Source organism: Sus scrofa, chromosome 2, assembly GCF_054392235.1.
Source record: "Sus scrofa isolate SSC_HxYL_T2T_F1_AM1 chromosome 2, Sscrofa_HxYL_maternal_Yorkshire_Landrace_v2.0, whole genome shotgun sequence".
NCBI lineage: Eukaryota > Metazoa > Chordata > Mammalia > Artiodactyla > Suidae > Sus > Sus scrofa.
Genome location: NC_139384.1, coordinates 8,237,541 through 8,256,570, shown reverse-complemented (window position 1 = coordinate 8,256,570; position 19,030 = coordinate 8,237,541). Strand labels below are relative to the sequence as shown.

The 19,030-nt window shown below is 54.4% G+C and overlaps 1 protein-coding gene across 3 annotated transcripts; it reads left to right on the top strand.

Annotated features, from left to right (window-relative positions):
• Positions 1-6,439: 6,439 nt before the first annotated feature.
• On the top strand, positions 6,440-18,578 carry SPINDOC (spindlin interactor and repressor of chromatin binding). Of its 3 annotated transcripts, none has more exons than XR_014836876.1 (6): positions 6,440-6,768; positions 10,557-10,886; positions 10,971-11,120; positions 11,258-11,395; positions 11,562-11,906; positions 17,763-17,902. XR_014836876.1 is itself a non-coding variant. In XM_003353799.5 (6 exons), exons 1-6 carry the CDS (start codon positions 6,642-6,644, stop codon positions 17,972-17,974), a joined length of 1,158 nt encoding a protein of 385 aa, XP_003353847.2. In that variant the 5' UTR covers positions 6,440-6,641; the 3' UTR covers positions 17,975-18,578. The 3 variants fall into 3 exon arrangements, 2 of the variants coding, with proteins under 2 accessions (XP_003353847.2, XP_020938561.2); XM_003353799.5 differs by having other exon boundaries at positions 11,562-11,762; positions 17,763-18,578; XM_021082902.2 differs by having other exon boundaries at positions 11,562-11,762; positions 15,715-18,578.
• Positions 18,579-19,030: the final 452 nt, after the last annotated feature.

Sequence of the window (19,030 nt, the reverse complement as noted above, 5' to 3'; positions counted from 1 at the left end):
ATTTCCATTTCTCATGTTTACTTCTGATCTGTATCAATGTTATTCAATTTTTTGCTTCAAGATATTCATACTGTACAGATGTTCCCTAGCTCATGATGGTTTTAGAATTTTCGACTTTAGAATGGTTGCAAAATGATATGCATTCAGTAAAAACCGTACTTTGAATTTAGAGCTTTTCCTAGGCTAGCAATATGCAGCTTCATTTGTGATACTGGGTGGCAGCAGCCACAGCGCCCAGCCTGCCACATGGTCACCAGGGTGAGTAACCCATACACTTCCAACCATTCTGTACCCAGATGACCATTCTTTTTTTTTTTTATTTTTTTTTTTTTGTCTTTTCTAGGGCCGCACCCATGGCATATGGAGGCTCCCAGGCTAGGGATCAAATCGGAGCTGCTGGCTTACACCACAGCCACAGAAACTCGGAATCCGAGCTGGGACTCAGACCCACTCCACAACTCATGGCAACGCCGGATCCTTAACCCCCTAAGCAAGACCGGGGATTGAACCTTTGTCCTGATGGGTGCCAGTGGAATTCGTTAACCACTGCGCCACAGTGGGAACTCCCCAGATGACCATTCTGCTTTCCACTTTCAGTACAAGATTCAATAAATTACATGAGCTATTCAACACTTTATTATAAAATAGGCTTTGAGAAGTTACCATTGTGGCGCAACAGGATCAGCAGCATCTGTGGAGCGCTGGGACACAGGTTTGATTCCTGGCCAGGCACAGTGGGTTAAGGCGTTGTTGCTGTAGGTGGCAACTGTGGCTTGGATCTGATTCTTGACCTGGGCACTCTATGTCCGGGGGCAGCCAAAAAGAAAAAGATAATATGCTTTGTTTTCAATGATTTTGCACAACTGTAGGCTAATGTATGTGTTGTGAGCCTGTTGAAGGGAGGCTGCGCTACATAAGGTAAGATGTTGAGTAAGATAGGTGTCTAGTAAATCTCTACCAGCTCTCCTCCACAAGGGGCCAGCTCAGCAATTAAAATGTGGGAGTTCCTGTCACGGCACAGTGGTTACCAAATCTGACTAGGAACCATGAGGTTTCGGGTTCAATCCCTGGCCTCGCTCATTGGTTTGAGGATCCTGCTTTGCTGTGGCTGTGGTGTAGGCCGGCAGCTACAGCTCCAATTAGACCCCTAGCCTGGGAACCTCCATATGCCATGGGTGCGGCCCTAGAAAAGACAAAAAAAAAAAAAAAAAAAAAAAAAATTTAAAATTCCAATTCCTTCAGGAAGAACTCAGCAGAGTTTGCAGCCAATGGCTGGGAGGTCATAGCAACTCCATCTAAAATGGTTCTGAGTTTCCCCTCGCAGGCTGAGTACAGAAAGGGCTCCCTTAGTAGCAGGTGTAATGGAAAAGGGCCCCTGCTTTGCCATCAGAATCACTCTGTGACTTGCAAGTGATTTGACTGAAATGACTTATTTCTCTTCAAATTCTTCAGTTTGTGTATAGACATTGGAGCTAATAATATCTACCTTTTCATTCATTTACTATCTACTTAAAGTTCGCTTAGAGGAAGCATGGCACTGCCGTGGAAAGAGCCAGGATGGGGGATGCACAGAACCGGAGCTGAATCCTGCTTCTTCGGCTGACTAGATTTCATTAAATCCGGGACAAGGTGAAAGATGAACCCACTATGTTAGGTGCCCCTAAGAAAAAAACGCTTCCACCTTCTCACGCAATGATTTTTTTTATCTCTTGAGTGGTATTTTAGTTACTAAAAGAGCTCAAGGAGGTCTCTGGTGGTTCTGTGGGGTAAGGATCCAGCATGGCTCTGGTTACTGATGTGGCTCAAGTTTGGTCCCTGGCCTGGGAACTTCTGCATGCCACAGGTGTGGCCAAAAAGAAAGAAAAAAAAAGAAAAAAAAGAAAATGCCCCCAATACTTACTGATACCAGTAAGTTTTTTTTCTTTCTTTTGTTTAGGGCCATACCCGAGGCATATGGAAGTTCCCCCGCTAGGGGTCGAATTGGAGCTGTAGCTGCTGGCCTACACCATAGCCACAGGAACACCAGATCCCAGCCTTGTCTGGGACCTACACTGCCGCTCATGGCAATGCCGGATCCTTAACCCACTGAGCGGGGCCAAGGATCAAACCCACATCTTTATGGATACGGGTGGGGTTTGTTATCTCTCAGCCACAATGGAAGCTCCACCAGTAAGTATTCTGACAGAGGTTTGTTTTTCTTTTATATTACATATCACTCTTCATATACATAAAAATGAAAATATAAGCAAAACGAATTGGTTAAGATTGTCAAAGCCCTAGATCAAAGACCATTAGAAACAAACCTGTGGTCAAAAAAGTTCGGTTTATTGAACTGCGTAGTTTATTGAACTGCGTAGTATGCGTCCTGGGCATTTCCCTTGTATGTGTGTCCTTAAATTTAAGTTTTCTTTTTTTTTCTTTTTTTTTTTTTTTTATTTTCCCACTGTGCAGCAAGGGGGTCAGGTTATCCTTACATGTATACATTACAATTATATTTTTTCCCCCACCCTTTCTTCTGTTGCAACATGAGTATCTAGACATAGTTCTCAATGCCATTCAGCAGGATCTCCTTGTAAATCTATTCTAAGTTGTGTAAATTTAAGTTTTCGTTGCACTGTTCTGGGGAGGTATTTAAGTGGGGACCAGTTCTGGGTTGAATGCTGTCAAGAAGCAGGGGCAGTTTAGAGACCCGACATCTTTATAATGTTTATCTGGGGGGGGCAGGAGGATTCAAGCAGGACTAGAGTACTGTCTTTGGTAAAGCAGCAGCAATCACTCAGAAAATTGAAGTCATTTATGTGGCCAGGAAGTGGGCCCATCTCAACCTCCAAGCATGTCTCATTCCAAGCACTGATAAACTACAAAATTCAACCGGAGTAAGTGTGAAGGTTTGTCTTTATCTAACGATTCATAAACTGGGCAGCATCTCCCTAGGAAACAGAAAAGGGCTCCGAGGAATTGTACAGAAGGGAGCGGGTTTGTAGAGGGAAGGAGGAGTGAGCGGGGAAGTTATCAGCAAAAGAAAGAACTGATTCGGGCCAGATCATCTTCTTTTGGGGGCGAGAGAATGGCAGGGATCATTTGTGCCCATTACCTCACGACTGCTGATCTGGAAGTTTCAGACTGTCTGTTTATAGGTCACATACCTGGGAGGGGTTGAAATTGCAGTTAAGTCTTGATTTGCTGTCCTGGGGGCAAATGACTCCATTTTGAACCTGTTATTTTTTATTCCATTCTGTTTTGGTTTTTTTTGTTTTTTGTTTTGTCTTTTTGTCTTTTCAGGGCCACACCCTCGGCAAATGGAGGTTCCCAGGCTAGGGGTCTAACTGGAGCTGTACCGCCAACCTTCACCAGAACCACAGCTATGAGGGATCCAAGCCGCATATGCAACCTACACCACAGCTCACGGCAACGCCGGATCCTTAAGCCCACTGAGCAAGGCCAGGGATTAAACCCACAACCTCATGGTCCCTAGTCGGATTCATTTCCGCTTCGCCACAACAGGAATTCCTCATCTTACACTTTCTTGATATTCCTAAAATTTCACATTGCTATCCATTACAGAAAAAGACACCCCCATTTTCAAAGATGTTTAAATGTGGGAAAATGCTCATCATAGATTTGATGAAATAGGATTCTTGCAGTATCACCTTGGGCAAGTCATGTAACCCTTTGTCAGCTTCCAGCTCTGTAAAATGGGAACAACAATCACTAAGAAATAACGTCTACCGAGTGCCTGGTATAATACTGGGCATATCACTCAGGGTCCAACCAGGCCAACAAGAACCACTCTAAGTATGTACAACCGAATTTAACATGATATTGGTGACTCCAGTGACGGGTTGATAGAAAAGCCAAGAAACTCAACAGGAGACAACGGGGCAACTCAGAGATTAGCAAAAACAAGAAGCTGCCTACTTCTGTCCTAAACTGTAGGGACAAGTGGAGGAGGAGAAATTAATGGAGCCCAAGGGGGAGGACCACCCTTATAGCCAGCAGAAGCTGGAGCCACAGAGGAGCCTCTTCTGCTGCTGCTGGAGACCTGCTAGAGCCTGAGAAAGAGAGAGAGCGAGAAGAAATAACCTGGCTTTTTCCTACATCCAACCCTCTGGTATCCTGCCCCTGTCTCCTATTGGCTAAACCCAAGCCTGAAGGCAGCTGTCCTGGAAGTTGAGAAACTGCACCCTGCAGGGCAGTTCCAAGAGAGGAGAAGAGCTAGGAGGGGTAGAGACCAGCCATTGCCTGGAAATTAGTTAAACAGGCTTGGGAATACCTTTATTTGCAAAGCCTTTCAAGTACTGGATATACTTGAAAGTAGAAAAGCCTTCACTTAAAAACATACTGTAGGAGTTCCCGTCGTGGCGCAGTGGTTAGCGAATCCGACTAGGAACCATGAGGTTGCGGGTTCGGTCCCTGCCCTTGCTCAGTGGGTTAACGATCCGGCGTTGCCGTGAGCTGTGGTGTAGGTTGCAGACGCGGCTCGGATCCCGCGTTGCTGTGGCTCTGGCGTAGGCCGGTGGCTACAGCTCCGAATGGACCCCTAGCCTGGGAACCTCCATATGCCGCGGGAGCGGCCCAAGAAATGGCAAAAAGACAAAAAAAAAAAAAAAAAAAAAAAAAAACATACTGTAGTCCATATAGAGTGTTTCACATCTCCCCTCCGGCCCTCGACCTACTGCATTCACCTGATTGTTACTGCATTTGGTCTGATACAGTGGCTTTTTTTTTTAATGATTTAAAAAAATTTTTATTTTCTTTGTCTTTTGTCTTTTTAGGACCACACCCAAGGCATCTGGAGGTTCCCAGGCTAGGGGTTGAATCGGAGCTGTAGCTGCTGGCCTACGCCACAGCCACAGCAACTGGGGATCCCAGCTGTGTCTGCGACCTACACCACACCTCACGGCAATGCTGGATCCTTAACACCACAGCTCACAGCAACGCCAAGGATGGAACCCGTGTCCTCGTGGATGCTAGTCGGGTTTCTTAACTCCTGAGCCACAACGGGAACTCTGTCAGTGGCATTTTAAGATGGATTTTCAGCGTCAGACATTTTCTCCACTGCAAATCTCATGAAGGCTTCTAGAGCAGGTGATGTACATTCTATGTCTTAGAGATCAAAGCTCTGCCAGACCAGGATTATGATGCAGCAGCGTCATGGCAACTGGACTCAGGTCTTGGGGCTCTCAAGGACATCTGCGTGACCTTTGGGGAAGGTCACAATCTCTGGACTCACATTTAAAAAGTGGAAATCAGGAGTTCCCGTTGTGGCTTGGCAGGTTAAGAACCTGACTAGTATCCATGAGGATGCAAATTCAATCCCTGGCCCCGCTCAGCTCAGTGGGTTAAGGATCCAGCCTTGCCATGAGCTGTGGTGTAGGTCAGAGACAAGGCCAGGCTCTGGTGTTGCTGTGGCTGTGGTGTAGGCTAGCAGCTGTAGCTCTGATTCCACCCCTAGCCTGGGAACTTCCATATGCCTAGGGTGCAGCCCTAAAAAGCAAAAAAATAAAAAATAAAGGTGGGGAGTTCCCGTCGTGGCGCTAGTGGTTAACGAATCCGACTAGGAACCATGAGGTTGCGGGTTCGGTCCCTGCCCTTGCTCAGTGGGTTAACGATCCGGCGTTGCCGTGAGCTGTGGTGTAGGTTGCAGACGCGGCTCGGATCCTGCATTGCTGTGGCTCTGGCTTAGGCTGGTGGCTACACTTCCGATTCGGCCCCTAGCCTGGGAACCTCCATATGCCGTGGGAGCGGCCCAAGAAAAGGCAAACAGACAAAAAAAATAAATAAATAAAGGTGGAAATCACAACCCTTGGGGTGGTTTCCGCGTGCCCACATTCTACTTGGTTCTTAGACTTTGCATTCCCTTGTCCAGAAGGCTCCACAAGGTTTTTTTTTTTTGAAAGGACGAAAGAGTCTAAGAAAACTGATAAGGTACTCAAGGTCACAGCGCTAGCAAATCAGAAGGAATTCAGTCTCCATTGTTCCCACGCCAAAGCCCTTTCCGCTCCCCCACCGGTTATGTTTGCGCCCAGGGCATCTTCTGGCGGAGGAAGGCTTGTACAGGAAAAGGCAAGAACGACCCCTATCAAAATCCTGGGGCCCCTGGTAGCGCTCTCCTTGCCAGCCAATGACGTGCCCGACGGGTGTTTGAGTGGAGGGCGACCCGCCAGGAGAGGTCACCAGCTCAGGATGCTCCTGGCTTTGGGGAACTCAGGGTGCCCCCTCTGCTGGCTAGCGACCCCCGCCTCCGCACGGGAGGGCGGCCGGAAGCCCACGACCCTTCCCGCCCCCTGCGGGTCCCCGGGATTCTAACGGAGCCGCGTGCCCGGGGCGGGGCCAAGCGCGATTGGCCGCGCGGAGCCGGGGGCGGGCCCGCAGCGGGCCGGCCGGGCGGGCGCCGACAATGAGCCTCCATAAAAGGGAGCGGCGGGGGGCTGGGGCCCCGGATTGAGCCCTCCCCGCCCGGGGTCCCGACGCTCTAGGTCTCGGGGAGGCCCTGACGCGCCGGTCGCAGGCCCGGCCGGCGAGCGGCGGGGAGGGGGCTGCAGTGGGCGGGAGGCGGCTGCTGGTTTGCGCGCCAAGGCCTGTGCGGCTGTCCTCCGGCGTCAGGTCACCGAGATCCACCCCCCAGCCCCGGCCGCGCCATGGCCCTGAAGGCCGAGGGCTCCGCACTCGACTGCTTCGAGGTGACGCTCAAATGCGAGGAAGGGGAGGACGACGAGGAGGCCATGGTGGTGGCCGTAATTCCGCGGCCCGAGCCGATGCTCCGAGGTGAGGATGGGAGGGGATCCCACTTCCGCGTCACGGTCTGGAGCCGGGGTTTCCCATCCCCAGTCGGGGGCCCTGGTGCCCCCTCCTCCACCTCCAGTATGGGGCCCAAGCGCCCCCAACCTGCTCGGGCCTGGGGCCCGGCCGCCCCCTCCCCCCCTCAGTCTGAGGCCCTGGCGGGTTCTTGCTCCACCCCCACCAGGGTTTGGAATCTCAGGCCTCCCCGAATTCCCCCTCCCCCGCCCCCGCCCAGGGTCTGGAGCCTTCGATCCACGCCCCGCGCGCTCCGGATCTTCCGGTGCCCGAGCGCCCCCTCGCCCGGGCCCAGCACGACGGCTTCGAGGTGACGCTGGCCGGTCCCCCAAACCGCGGATACTGCGGAGGCAGAGGCAGGCGCATGGTCCAGGCTGTGTTCTAGGCCGAGGGGCTGCAGGGCCTTCAGGCCGGAGGCTGGGCCACGCACCGTGGTGTCCGGAGCGACTCGGTGGGTGGAGGCAGGCGCCTCTGCAGCCCGCCAAGAGGAAGATTTTCAGGGCGCTCCGTTCCTAAAGCTTTTCTGCTGTCCCCTCTGCATTCCCGGGCCTTGCACTTGAATGAGCCACAGGTGTCAGATTCCAGCGCTTGAGGAGTGAAAGGGATAGATAGCAAACAGCACCCAGTTTTGCAAAAGAAGTGCTCTGAAGGGCGCCCTCAGCCACTACGAAGAGATTGGCCTTGGGAAGGGGTTTGAGGAGCAGTCTGGGAGCTCTCGCTTTTCCCTCCTCCCTCACCGCTTTCTGCAGTCCTCAGGATCTTGCAAATCATAAAGAAAAGTCAAGGGCCACTGTGGTGGAAGCCTTACTGTTCAGGAAAATGCAGATCTTTTCATTCCTAGATAGCTCATTCTTTATGGGGGACAATACCCGAAAGAGGGTGAGAGGGAGGCCTTTTCCTTTAGCTTCAGTAGAGTGTATCCGTGTCTCCCTGCACTGCCTGCCTTCTTTTTGCAGTCATGGGGGTTATAAAATGTGGGAAAGAAAAGGCCCGCTACCCTTCTGAGAGCTTTCAAAGCAAAAGAGGTTCTTTCCCTGCTTCTGAGTGCTCAGTGCCAGGCTGGCTGAGTTAATCCTCTCACCAAGAGCATTCTTCTTCCCCAGAGAAGTAAAAGTCATTCATCAGGTATTTTGGGGAGCCCCTACTATTTCGGACACTGTTTTAGACTGGCCATGCTAATTGCTATAAGCAAAGATAGAGCTCTGCTCTCTGGAACACGCGCACGCGTGCACACACACACTAATGAACAAAAGCAAATATAGACATGTGTGTCGCATGTTGAGTGGCAATAGGTGATTCAGAGAAAAGTAAGTCAAAGTAAGGAGAAAAGAGTTGGGGTGTTTTATTTGCCTGTCAAGTGGGCAGGAAAGGCTTCTGTAAAAAGATGCATTTTAAGCATAGACCCTAAGAAAGCGAGGGAAGAGAACCTATAGATAATCGGAGACAAAACATTTGGGCAGAGCTTATGACAAGTGCACAGGTCCTGAAGCAGAAACTTCCTGGAAGATTTGGGGTGGGGGAGGAAAAAAAGACTAAATGAAGGCTTTGGGCCAGGGGGTTGGAAGGATGGGCTTCCCACTTGCTGAGATGGGAGGACTGGGTGCAGGATTGTGGGGTAGTGCATTAAGGTTGGAACCTGTTTATTTATGACATATGTAAGCGGAAAGGTCAGATGGGAAGTTAGGGCATGTGACTCTAAATTTCCTGCAAGGGAGTTCCCCTCGTGGCTCAGTGGTTAATGAACCCGACTAGGATCCATGAGGATGTGGGTTCAATCCCTGGCCTTGCTCAGTGGGTTAAGGCTCTGGCATTGCCATGGGCTGTGGTGTAGGTCACACACGAGGCTTGGATCTGGTGTGGCTGTGGCTGTGGCCTAGGCCAGCAGCTATAGCTCTGATCTGACTCCTATCCTGGGAACTTCCATATGCCGAGAGTGCGGCCCTAAAAAGCAAAAAATAAATAAAGTTCCTGGGCGAGTCTGGCTAGAGGTGTAGACCTGGGAGTTGTCAGCAGGCAGCCGTAGGGAAGAGACCATCAGAGGAGCGAGGTAGACGGAAGGGATCCAAGGGCAGAGTCATGGAATGTCGCATTGACTCCGGTCTGGAGGTTGAGTCATTCCTCATCAAACGCTGCTAAATGCCACTACATGGCAGGCCCTGCACTGGGTGCTGCAGGCACAGGTGTGAAGGATAAAAAGTCCATTCTGGAGTTCCCGTCGTGGTGCAGTGGTTAACGAATCCGACTAGGAACCATGAGGTTTCGGGCTCAGTCCCTGCCCTTGCTCAGTGGGTTAAGGATCCAGCATTGCCGTGAGCTGTGGTGTAGGTTGCAGAAGCGGCTCGGATCCCGCGTTGCTGTGGCTCTGGCGTAGGCTGGTGGCTGCAGCTCCGATTAGACCCCTAGCCTGGGAACCTCCATATGCCGCAGGAGCGGCCCAAGAAATAGCAAAAAAGACAAAAAAAAAAAAGTCCATTCTGTCCTGGACCTCTGTTGTTGTGGGGAAACTCTGTGAACACACAAAGCGCATCAGACGGCATTGTGTACTTTGGAGGAAAAGAAACGGTGAGGGGAACGGGGAGCACAGGTGGGGCAGAGATGCCTCGGTGAGAAGACATGTCTTTTGGAGAAGAAACAGGCATGAATGCCCAAAAAAGAGCCCCAGTGAAGTAAGAGAAGAACCAATAGAAGGCGGTGCCCAGGAATCCAGGTGACAGAAATCAAGATGGAGAAAGCAATTGGTCAAAGGATGAAGTTCAAGAGCTGACTGCTAGATTTATCATCAGTGACCTTGGCAAAAGCTGTGCTGGAGGGGTGGTGGGAAAGACAGCACAGCTGCAACCAAGAGGTCAAGATTTCTGTCCGGGGTCACATGGGAGAGGTGCAAGCCAGCCTTGGAGCTGTCTTCTGAAACCAAGCCAATTTTCATACCCATTTCCAATGCCACCTCTTCCAGGCAGTCCACAGGTGTTGGGACCTCCCATATTTGTATCTTGCCCCTTCTTGGGAGGCAAGACGGGTGCGGCCATGAGGAATCAGAAGCACTGAGCTGCCAGGCTACCATGGGTCTGAGCCTGCATCCTTTGCTGAGCTGAGAAGGGGTCCAACCTTGTAGGAGCTCATGGTTGATGGGCACAGGGAACAGGTGGCATGTTGACCAGTAGAAATGGGTAGAGTCACCACTGCAAAGGCTCTGGGCGTTGTGGAAGGGGAAGCTAGTTCCAACAGGGTGGGGTGGCCTCTTGATGGGGCCTTAATGGATGGAGGAATAGGCGTGGACGCGCCACTGATAGAAGGCTCGTTGAGCCTCTCCTCTCCTGCGTGCCAGGCCCTGCGGGGACCGTGAGATGACAAAATTGGCCGTTTTTGTCCTCAAGGCAGTGTGCACTTTGGCCTGGAGGTCCGGTGTGGATCTAACCAGCTGCAGGTGTGGAAGGTGGAGAGGGCTTGACGGGGGTGAGGGTTTGAGCAGGGCCGGGAAGGAAGCAGAGTTTGCCAGACTGATGCCCGGGTGGTCTGGACAGATGTGCCAAGGCCAAAAACATGCAGGAATGTAGCCTGTTGGAAAAATTGGTTGGACCTGTGGTCCAAGACCAGATTGAGGTAGTAGGGTACACGGAGACACATGGGCTATGCTTAACGTGGCCAGCGCCTCATGGGCTCCAGGGGAAAGAGACTCGGTGGGAATGTTCCCTGCACACGCTCATGTTTGAGGAGTCAGGTTCTCTGTCTTTATCGGTCCCCCCCCCTTCCCTCTGTAGTGGCCCAGCAGGAGAAGACCCCCCCGCCAAGGCCCAGCCTGCTGGAGGCGGGCAGCGATGGCTGTGAGGAGCCCAAGCAGCAGGTGTCTTGGGAGCAGGAGTTCCTGGTGGGGAACAGCCCGGGAGGCAGCGGGCGCGCCCTGTGCATGGTGTGCGGGGCCGAGATCCGGGCCCCCTCGGCAGACACGGCACGCACCCACATCCTGGAGCAGCACCCTCACACCCTGGACCTGAGCCCTTCCGAGAAGAGCAACATCCTGGAGGCCTGGAGTGAGGGGGTGGCCCTTTTGCAAGACTTCAGAGCCGAGCAGCCATCCCCACCCCACTCAGGTAGTTGGGCCGGGCGGGGGCGGGGGGCGGTGGTGGAGGGCGAAGTCAGAACTCTTGTCGCTCACGGGCGTCTGCCCCCTTCAGACCCAGGCCAGGATGTCGACGCAGACCCAGACTCGGACCCCGACCCTGCCAAAATGCCAGCGGAGATTGTCGTGCTCCTCGACTCCGAGGACAGCACGTCCCTCCCCAGAAGGAGCCGGCCCCGGGGACTCCGCCCTCTGGAGCTTCCTGGTCAGTCCTGAGAAGCCAGTGAGGACGGGGGGTGGGGAAGCTGGGGCCCTGCGTGCCGGTGGGGGCAGGCTGTTGGGAGGGGTGCGCCCTGAGGTTGCAGGAATTGGGCTTCTTGAAAAGATCTCTGTGTCTTGCAGCCGCCCCGGCCCCAGAACCAGTGAGCAAGAAGCCCCGCGGTCAGAGATGGAAGGAGCCCCCTGGAGAGGAGCCGGTCAGAAAGAAAAGAGGCAGACCCATGACCAAACCCCTGGACCTGGACCCTGACCCTGACCCAGGTGAAGAGGGAGGTGTGGGCTCCAGGAGGAAGGCTGGGGCCGTGGGAGGGGGAGCCGGCACCCGCACCTCACCCGAGGCCGCAGACTCCGCCCTCGGGATGCTGGCCTTGGTGGGGTGGGCAGCCCGGCCTTCTGGACTCACGGTCCGTCCTGTCCTCCCTTCCAGATCCCCCCTCACCTGACTCACCCACAGAGACTTTCGCAGCTCCCCCCGAGGTCCGACACTTCACCGATGGCAGCTTTCCCCCCGGCTTCGTCCTCCAGCTCTTCTCCCACACCCAGCTCAGGGCCTCAGACAGCAAGGACTCGCCCAAAGAGGGGGGAGTTGCAGAAGGAGGCCTTCTCCAGGCGGAAAGCCCCTCTCCAGGTGAGCTCCTGGGAGGGGACGACGACAACGAGTGGGGGATCAGGCAGGCCGTTTCCCTGGGGTCTGGCCTCCAAGAGGGGTAGAGGGGGCTTATGCCGCGGTCCCCTGGCAGGTGGATTTGAATGACACAGGCTGGCCGGAGAGGTAAGTATTTCGCGAGCTCCTTGGTCGTGTCCTGGTTAATAGGTTGTGTCAGGCCAGTGCTCCCCAGAGCCCAACATCCATCACCCACTTAAGGTTGAGTCCAGCTGGAGCCTGAGCTGCCCACCTTGGCCCTAGAAGAGCAGGGGCCTAGATGAGACTGAATACAGGAGATGAGACTGAGCACCTGCCACCTCCGCTGTGTGTTGTCTAACAGCAGTGAGCACTTGGGCTTCTGTCACATGGTCTGATTTTAAGAGACTTTTATGTGCAGATCTTCTGTCCTCTATAAAAGTGTCTTCTCCAGATGGATAGGCTGAGCCTCAGAGAGCTGGTCCCTTCTCCACGGTCCTTGTACACGTTTCCTGTGGCTGCTGTAACAAATTGCCGCAAACTTAGTGGCTTACACCAGCACAGATGTGCTACTTTCTAGTTCCAGAGATCAGCGACCTGAGCCACTCTCACTGGGCCGATGGTCCTTTCTGGATCCTCGGGGGAGAGGTTTGCCTCCTGCAGCTTCTAGCGGCCGCCTGCGTTCTGTGCTCTCCATCCGTCTTCAGAGTCAGCAATGCCATTTTTTGTTCTGACTCTTCTCCCTCCTCCTCCTTTGAGGACCCTCACAATTACCCTGAGCCCACCCACACCATCCAGGTGGTCTCTCTTTTCGCACACTCGGCTGGTGAGCAGTGTCGGTTCCATTTGCAGCCTTAGTTCTTCCTCCTGTGTAGTATGTACCGTATTGACTGACCCTGCGGGTTAGGACATGGACGTTTTTGGGGAGGATTCTGCTACCACAGTCACCAAGCAGTCGCAGAATTCAGTTGAGACTAGTCTGTCCAGTGGGGCAGCAGCTGAGCCTGGCTCCTCTCTTGGTCTCTCCAGGCCATGCCCTGCTCATAGCATCCTGGGCTCTTGAAGGAGTGAATGGGTGACACAGAGAGTGCCTTGTCCTTCCTGCCTGAAATGGGCATTTGAAGTTGGAGCCCTGATGGCACATGGGGTGCAGGAGGCTCCCCAGGGCAGGGCTCTCAAAAAAGGAGGTGTGCTCTTTGCCTAAAGAGAGGAGAGGAGTTCCCATCATGGCACAGTGTAAACAAATCCGACTAGGAACCATGAGGACGCAGGTTCGATCCCTGGCCTCACTCAGTGGGTTAAGGATCCGGCATTGCCTTGAGCTGTGGTGTGGGTCACAGACGTGGCTTGGATCTGATGTGGCTGTGGCATAGCTGTAGCTCCGATATGACCCCTAGCCTAGGAACTTTCATTTGCCGCAGGTGCAGCCCTAAAAAGCAGGAAAAAAAAAAAAAAAGGCAACATGCCTTGGTGGTGTCCACTGTCAGGAACTTGGCTCCTCCACCCTGCACATTCACCTGGGGGGGAGCCTTATGGCTCTGTGTGCTTGTAGGTGCACGAGTGCTTTCATCTGTTTATTTTTTACCAAAAGGGGCTCCGCTTTTCTTAGTCTGGGTACGGGCCACACCGCTCAAGGTCTTCACTGTCTCAGGTTTCATCCAGAGTCGCCTCCCAGGACTGGGCTCTGCCTGGACCTGAGTGTTTCCTGAGCCCCTGTGTATCCTCCCCGGACCCCTGCTCTAAATGGCTGGCCTCTTCCTCTGGCTAATGGGTCTTCTGGTTTCATTCTCAAAAGAGGGCCTTCATTTCAGGCCCTGGGGTACCCTGCGCCCAAACTCCCCCTCTCTGGAGTGACCAGTAGCTGAGAAGGGCACCCCCTGAGATCTCAGGTTCATATGGGGGGAGTGGGCAAAGCCTGTGGTTCACAGGGCTGATTGAATGATGTGAGGGGGTTCCCGGTAGTGGCAGGGACCTGTGGAGGTTGGAGATGGTCCAGAAACTGCGGGCGACACTAAGTGACAAAGCAGAAAGTGTTCCTGAAGCGCAGCCCCAAGGGAAGTGCTCTGGGAGATGACAAGGGCACGGCCACCTCTGCCCCCAAGAAGCTCACAGTCTGCCCCAGGGCGCGGGTCGGCAGGCAGAGAGTGATGGGGCGCTCACAGTGGCTCTGCAGAGCATGGCTCCAGACCGTTTGGGGTGTTAAGAAACCTACACTCAGGTGTCTCAGAAACCTGTGAGGCCTCAACCAGAATGTCTCTACTTGGAGTTACTCAATTTCTCCAAGGATTTTATTTGAGTAAAGATCCTACCCTTTGGGAGCATAGCAGGTTAAGGATCCAGCACTGTCCCCTCTGTGGTTGGCGTTGCTGTTGTGGCTCTGGTTCAGTCCCTGGCCCAGGAACTTCAGGGGCCTCTCGGCATGAGAGCCCACTCACAAATAGTGGGGAAAGCCTCTTGGAGTTCCCCGGGGTGGCTCAGCAGGTTAAGGATCTGGCGTTGTCACTGCTGTGGCTCAGGTTCAATCCCTGGCCCAGGAACTTCCACATGCCACAGTTGTGGCCCCCAAAAAAGTCTCTTTGTCTTGCTGGTGTTTAATTTGAATAGGAGCTAGAAATCTGGCTTGGGATACCTTGGCTAAACCCAGTGTGTTCCCAGGCTGGACCAAGGAGAAGGGAGAGGGAGTGGGTGTGCGTGTGCGTGTGTGCGTGTGCGTGTGTGTGTGTGTGAGAGAGAGAGACGGTGATTTTGTAAGCGTCATAAGGGGCAAGGTCCTGTTCACTGCTGAACCCTCAGCACCTAGAACAGGGCCTGGCACCAAGGACGCCCTCAGGAAGGATTTATTGGCAGGCGAGTGGGTGGTGGCTGCCTCACTTGTCATTCTGGTGGTGACATTTCCATTCTCTGCTCAGAGACGAGCCTTAGTGAGAAACAAGAGGAACAGGCTCCGGCCACCCTCTGAGAAGGTGTGCACATGCACACACGTGCACAAGTGTGGAGGAAGGAGGGGGGCGAAGCTGGGGAAGCAGAGGGATTTGGGCACAACTGGGAGGGAAGCGGAGGCAGTTCAGGGATCAGGCTGCCAAGGGGCCTCCGCGCGTCCCAGGGCCGATGCGTCCTCCCGGCTTTGCTCGCTGAGGGCCTGGGGCTCTGGTCACCCGCTGCTCTCGCTCTTCTGACGCTCCCTCCCCGTCACGCGCCCCTCCGCCCTCCCTGCCGCCCGCAGGAATTGGCACTTCCTGAACTCTTTCGTATGGTATTTCCTGAAACCCACGCAGCCACCTTAGGTTCTGTATTATGACGTCCCTTCGACAGAAGAGGGAACTGAGCCTTGGGGAGGTGTGGTCCCCTCTCCACTCGGCCGGTGTGGCCGGTACGCGGCAGCCTGTGCCTTTCTCCTGGGCCCCGTGCAGACCTGCCCTGCCTGCGGGGAGTGCCCGGGATCAGTTCCTTCGGACCATGAATTGTTCTTTTCTCTGGTTCTTCCTTGTCACCCTGTACAAAGCTGTTCTTTCTCCTTTCTGGACCCCTCGTCCCTCCCTAGCCACCCTAGCCCCTGTCCCATTTGTCGCTAAGCCTTTTTCAGCAAAGCTGGAGAGCTTTTCTGTACTGACTGCCTCCAAGACTGTCTTTGGAAGCCACTTGAGTCCCAACTTTCATACTCAGCACCCCACGCTCAAATGGCTTTTTTGGCAGGATCGCCACTGGCGTCTGTCAGGGTAGGCCCAGCGGCCAGGTCTCAGACCTTGTCTTTACGGGCCTGGCAGGACCAAGGCTCCCCTCCCTCCCTCCTTCCCGGAGACATTTCTGCCCCTGGCTTCTTCGAAGGCAGTTGCACCTGCGCCTCTTGCCCGTTTGTTCCCAGCTTCCCAGGTTGGCTTCTGGGCTTGTTCTTCCATTTCTCGAATGTGTGCTCCTTTGGGTGGAGACGTTTCTGTTTCATTCACTGGGATTTCCCCAGTGCCCAGCACAGGATGTTTGGTGAAGGAACAGATGACGGACTGGATGACCTGGCTGTGGCTCAGGATCTGCGCTCCCCCCTGTGTGATGTCGTCCAGGCTCACAGCTCGAAGCGCCTTTGAGCAGCTCACAAGCCCACCTTTTTCCTTCGTCAGTCCCGGCCTCTCTCTTGCCCATGTGACATGGCTGGATGGTCCTCTGAGATCTCTCAAACTTGGCATTTCTGAGGGGAACCCTGCCTCCCCCTCCCCACCCCGCTTCCCCGCGAAGCTGAAGCCCTGTTTGATTTGCTTGGGCCAAACCCTCGGAGTCATCCTCTTCCATCTCTCAGACTCCACATCGGTCGTCAGCTAACCTGTTAGGCCCACCTTCAAACTGCTCAGAATCGACCCCCTCGCTCCTACTGCTGTGACCTCCGTGCACGATTCCTTAAACAACCCTCGAACCTGTTTCCCAGACAAGTGGGCTTCTGTTCTTTGCCCTCGTCCGTCTCCTACAGCAGCCGCGGCCCCTGTTGAAAACACAAGTGGGATCCCGTCACTGCTCTGCTCAGAGCCCTCCGGCAGTGTCGCCTCACCCTCCAGATAAAAGCCGGAGTCCTCGTGGTGACCGGTGGTCCTCACGCCGGGGCCTTTCTCTCTCCCACTCACCGGGGCGTCCGCATTTGCTCTTTCTCCCACGAGGAGTGCTGTGCCCCAGCCAGACACCGCTGCCCCGTCGTTTCCTATACATCTTCACTCCCTTGTCAGCTCCCTGAGGCCTTCCCTGCTACTCTGCTCCCTTCACGGCTGTCTTGTCTGTGTATATGATACAACAGATGTGTTTTTTAATTTCGTTGTCCTGTTCACTGGCTCTCAGCACTGGGACGTAAGTTCCAAGACCACTTGGCCCCATGGACTGGAATACCCCTAGCACCTGGAGGAGCAGGGCACGGTGCAGTTGCCCAGTAAGTTATTGTTGAATTAAAGAGCAGATGAGTGGGCTCCTTTGTCAGAGAGACGAAAGAAGCTCCTGTGGACACAAAGCATTTTGTTGAGTTGCACAGCCCAGTGGCAGCCATGGAGTCGTCTTAAGTCTCAACAAACCTAACAGCAAAATTGTACCTGTTTTCTCTGCCACATTTTAAATCACCGTGTCTCTGGAGCTCCTGTTGTGGTACAGTGGAAGTGAATCCGACTAGGAACCGTGAGGTTGTGGGTTCGATCCCTGGCCTCGCTCAGTGGGTTAAGGATCGGGCATTGCTGTGAGCTGTGGTGTAGGCCAGCGGCTGTAGCTCCGATTCGACCTCTAGCCTGGGAACCTCCATATGCCACGGGTGTGGCTCTAAAAAGACAGAAAAGACAAAAAAAAAAGCAGTCAATCCATCACCATGTCTCTAGAAACAGTGCGGAAGAAACCCCGAGGTAATACGATGCCACAACAGTTGCAACCCCCGTTTTCTTTGCTTTTCAATGTAACTTGCATATGCCATGTTGAAGGGACAACTTGGTAGCTGCCCTGTGGCTGTCGGCACTCTTGAGGTTTTGGCCATTATGAGTAGCTTCTCTGCACTGCTAAGGGGGACAGCTGACTCCTCCATGGTCAGGGCAGCAAAGCAGAGCCAGGAATCGCCATCCAGGGCTCTTTCCTCTACCTTGCATGTTCACCTGAGAGCTCCCTTGTGGGCAAAGCCAGGCCTTTTTCTGCTTGGGGGTATTTCCCCAACCCATCAGGCTAGGGTGCCAGGAAGGTTTAGATGAAATGGAGTCCACTGAAGGTAAGAGTGGAAGGAGCAGGGGACAACGCAGAGCATCCAAAATACACGGGGGAGGCAGGCTGCAGGGGGCCTGCTGATGCCCGAGGAGGCCCTAGTGCTTGGTGCTGGTCCTTGGATGAGCCACAAGCTGAGCCTCCCACTGTCCCTGGGCTTCCCCTCAGACCACAGGTACTGGGCTGTGGAATTGAAGGCCTTGAAATGAGGGTGCAGTGTGCCAAGACCCCCAGGGAACATCCTTGTGGTGGGCCGCCTGGAGGGCCCTGACTCTGCTCTCTGCTCCCATCCCTGCCCAGCTCCCCCTCCGGGGCTTCGCGGGACGCTGGATCTCCAGGTTATCCGCGTGCGGCTGGAGGAGCCCCCGGCAGTGAGCCTCCTGCAAGACTGGTCCAAGCACCCCCAGGGCAGCAAGGGTGTGGGAGCAGGTGACACCCCAGACTGGCCCTCGGTTCTGTCGGAATCCAGCACCACTGTCAGGGGGCAGCCAGAGGCAGGGAGTGGCGTGTAGGTTCTTGCTTTTCTGGGGTGGGAGGGAGGGAGGGAGGAGGCAGTGTCCCCCTTCGGCTTGTCACTCAGAGCTGCCCGACTCGGCCACCTGATGGAGAGTAAAACCAGGTGCCAAGGCAGGATGGAGGAGAGGAAGGCGGGTAGCATCTGCTGTCCCCGCGGCGCTGGAGAACGTCTCCCCAGCAAGACAGAGGCCAGGCCAGGGGGGCCGAGGGCTGTCGGGCTGTCGGGCTGTCGGGCTGTCGTGCAGTAGGGCATTGGGCCTGTGGAGAACACCCACCCAATCCTTCCTTTTGCTGACCCAGACCTCTGGCCCCCTGACCTCCTCCCGCCCCTCGGCCCCCACCATTCTCCCTTGGCACAGTGCCTTACACAAGAGGTGGTCGCGACGGTGTTGAACTGAGTCCCACTACCTCGGGGGCTGCCTCTCCTCCCCCACCTGTTCGGGCTCCTAAACCAGGAGCCTCCATTACCTCTTCCCGCTCCGTCCCCGCAGGTGGCCAGAACAGCCTGCCTGGGGGCTCGGTCACTCCTGCTCTCGTGTTCACCTCTTTTCCTGTTGTATATATCTCCTTTGTTGACAATAAATTATTTTTTTTTATGAAGAGAGTTCCGTCTGGGCCATCATTGGGGGGAGGGGTTTCCTGGAGCGACCTCGAGGGGCAGAAGGGCTGAGAGGTGGTTCTGGGTGGGAGCCAGAAAGCCACTATCCTGGAGGCTGAAACAGGAGCAGGCTTTGTTGGGCCCGTGGGCTGAGGCTGTGTTGGCATCAGAGGAGCACCTCGCCCTTTCCCCTTCCCCCGACCCACGTGGCAGGCCTCCGTCTAAGGCAGGCCACACTGGAGGCCCCAGGGGCACTCACCCCCTAGGAACTGAGACTGTGGCCCTTCCAAAGGGCCCTGGTTGTGGCCAGCACCTCCACTGGGTGGCTGGCTTCCTGGTCCCCAGAGCAGGAGATGACCTGCTTTGGGTCCCTTCACTAGATTCCTTGCCCTCGTCCTCCTAAACCAGCCGTTCTTGGCCACATCTGAGTGGACTCGTGTTTTTCCTCTTTGGT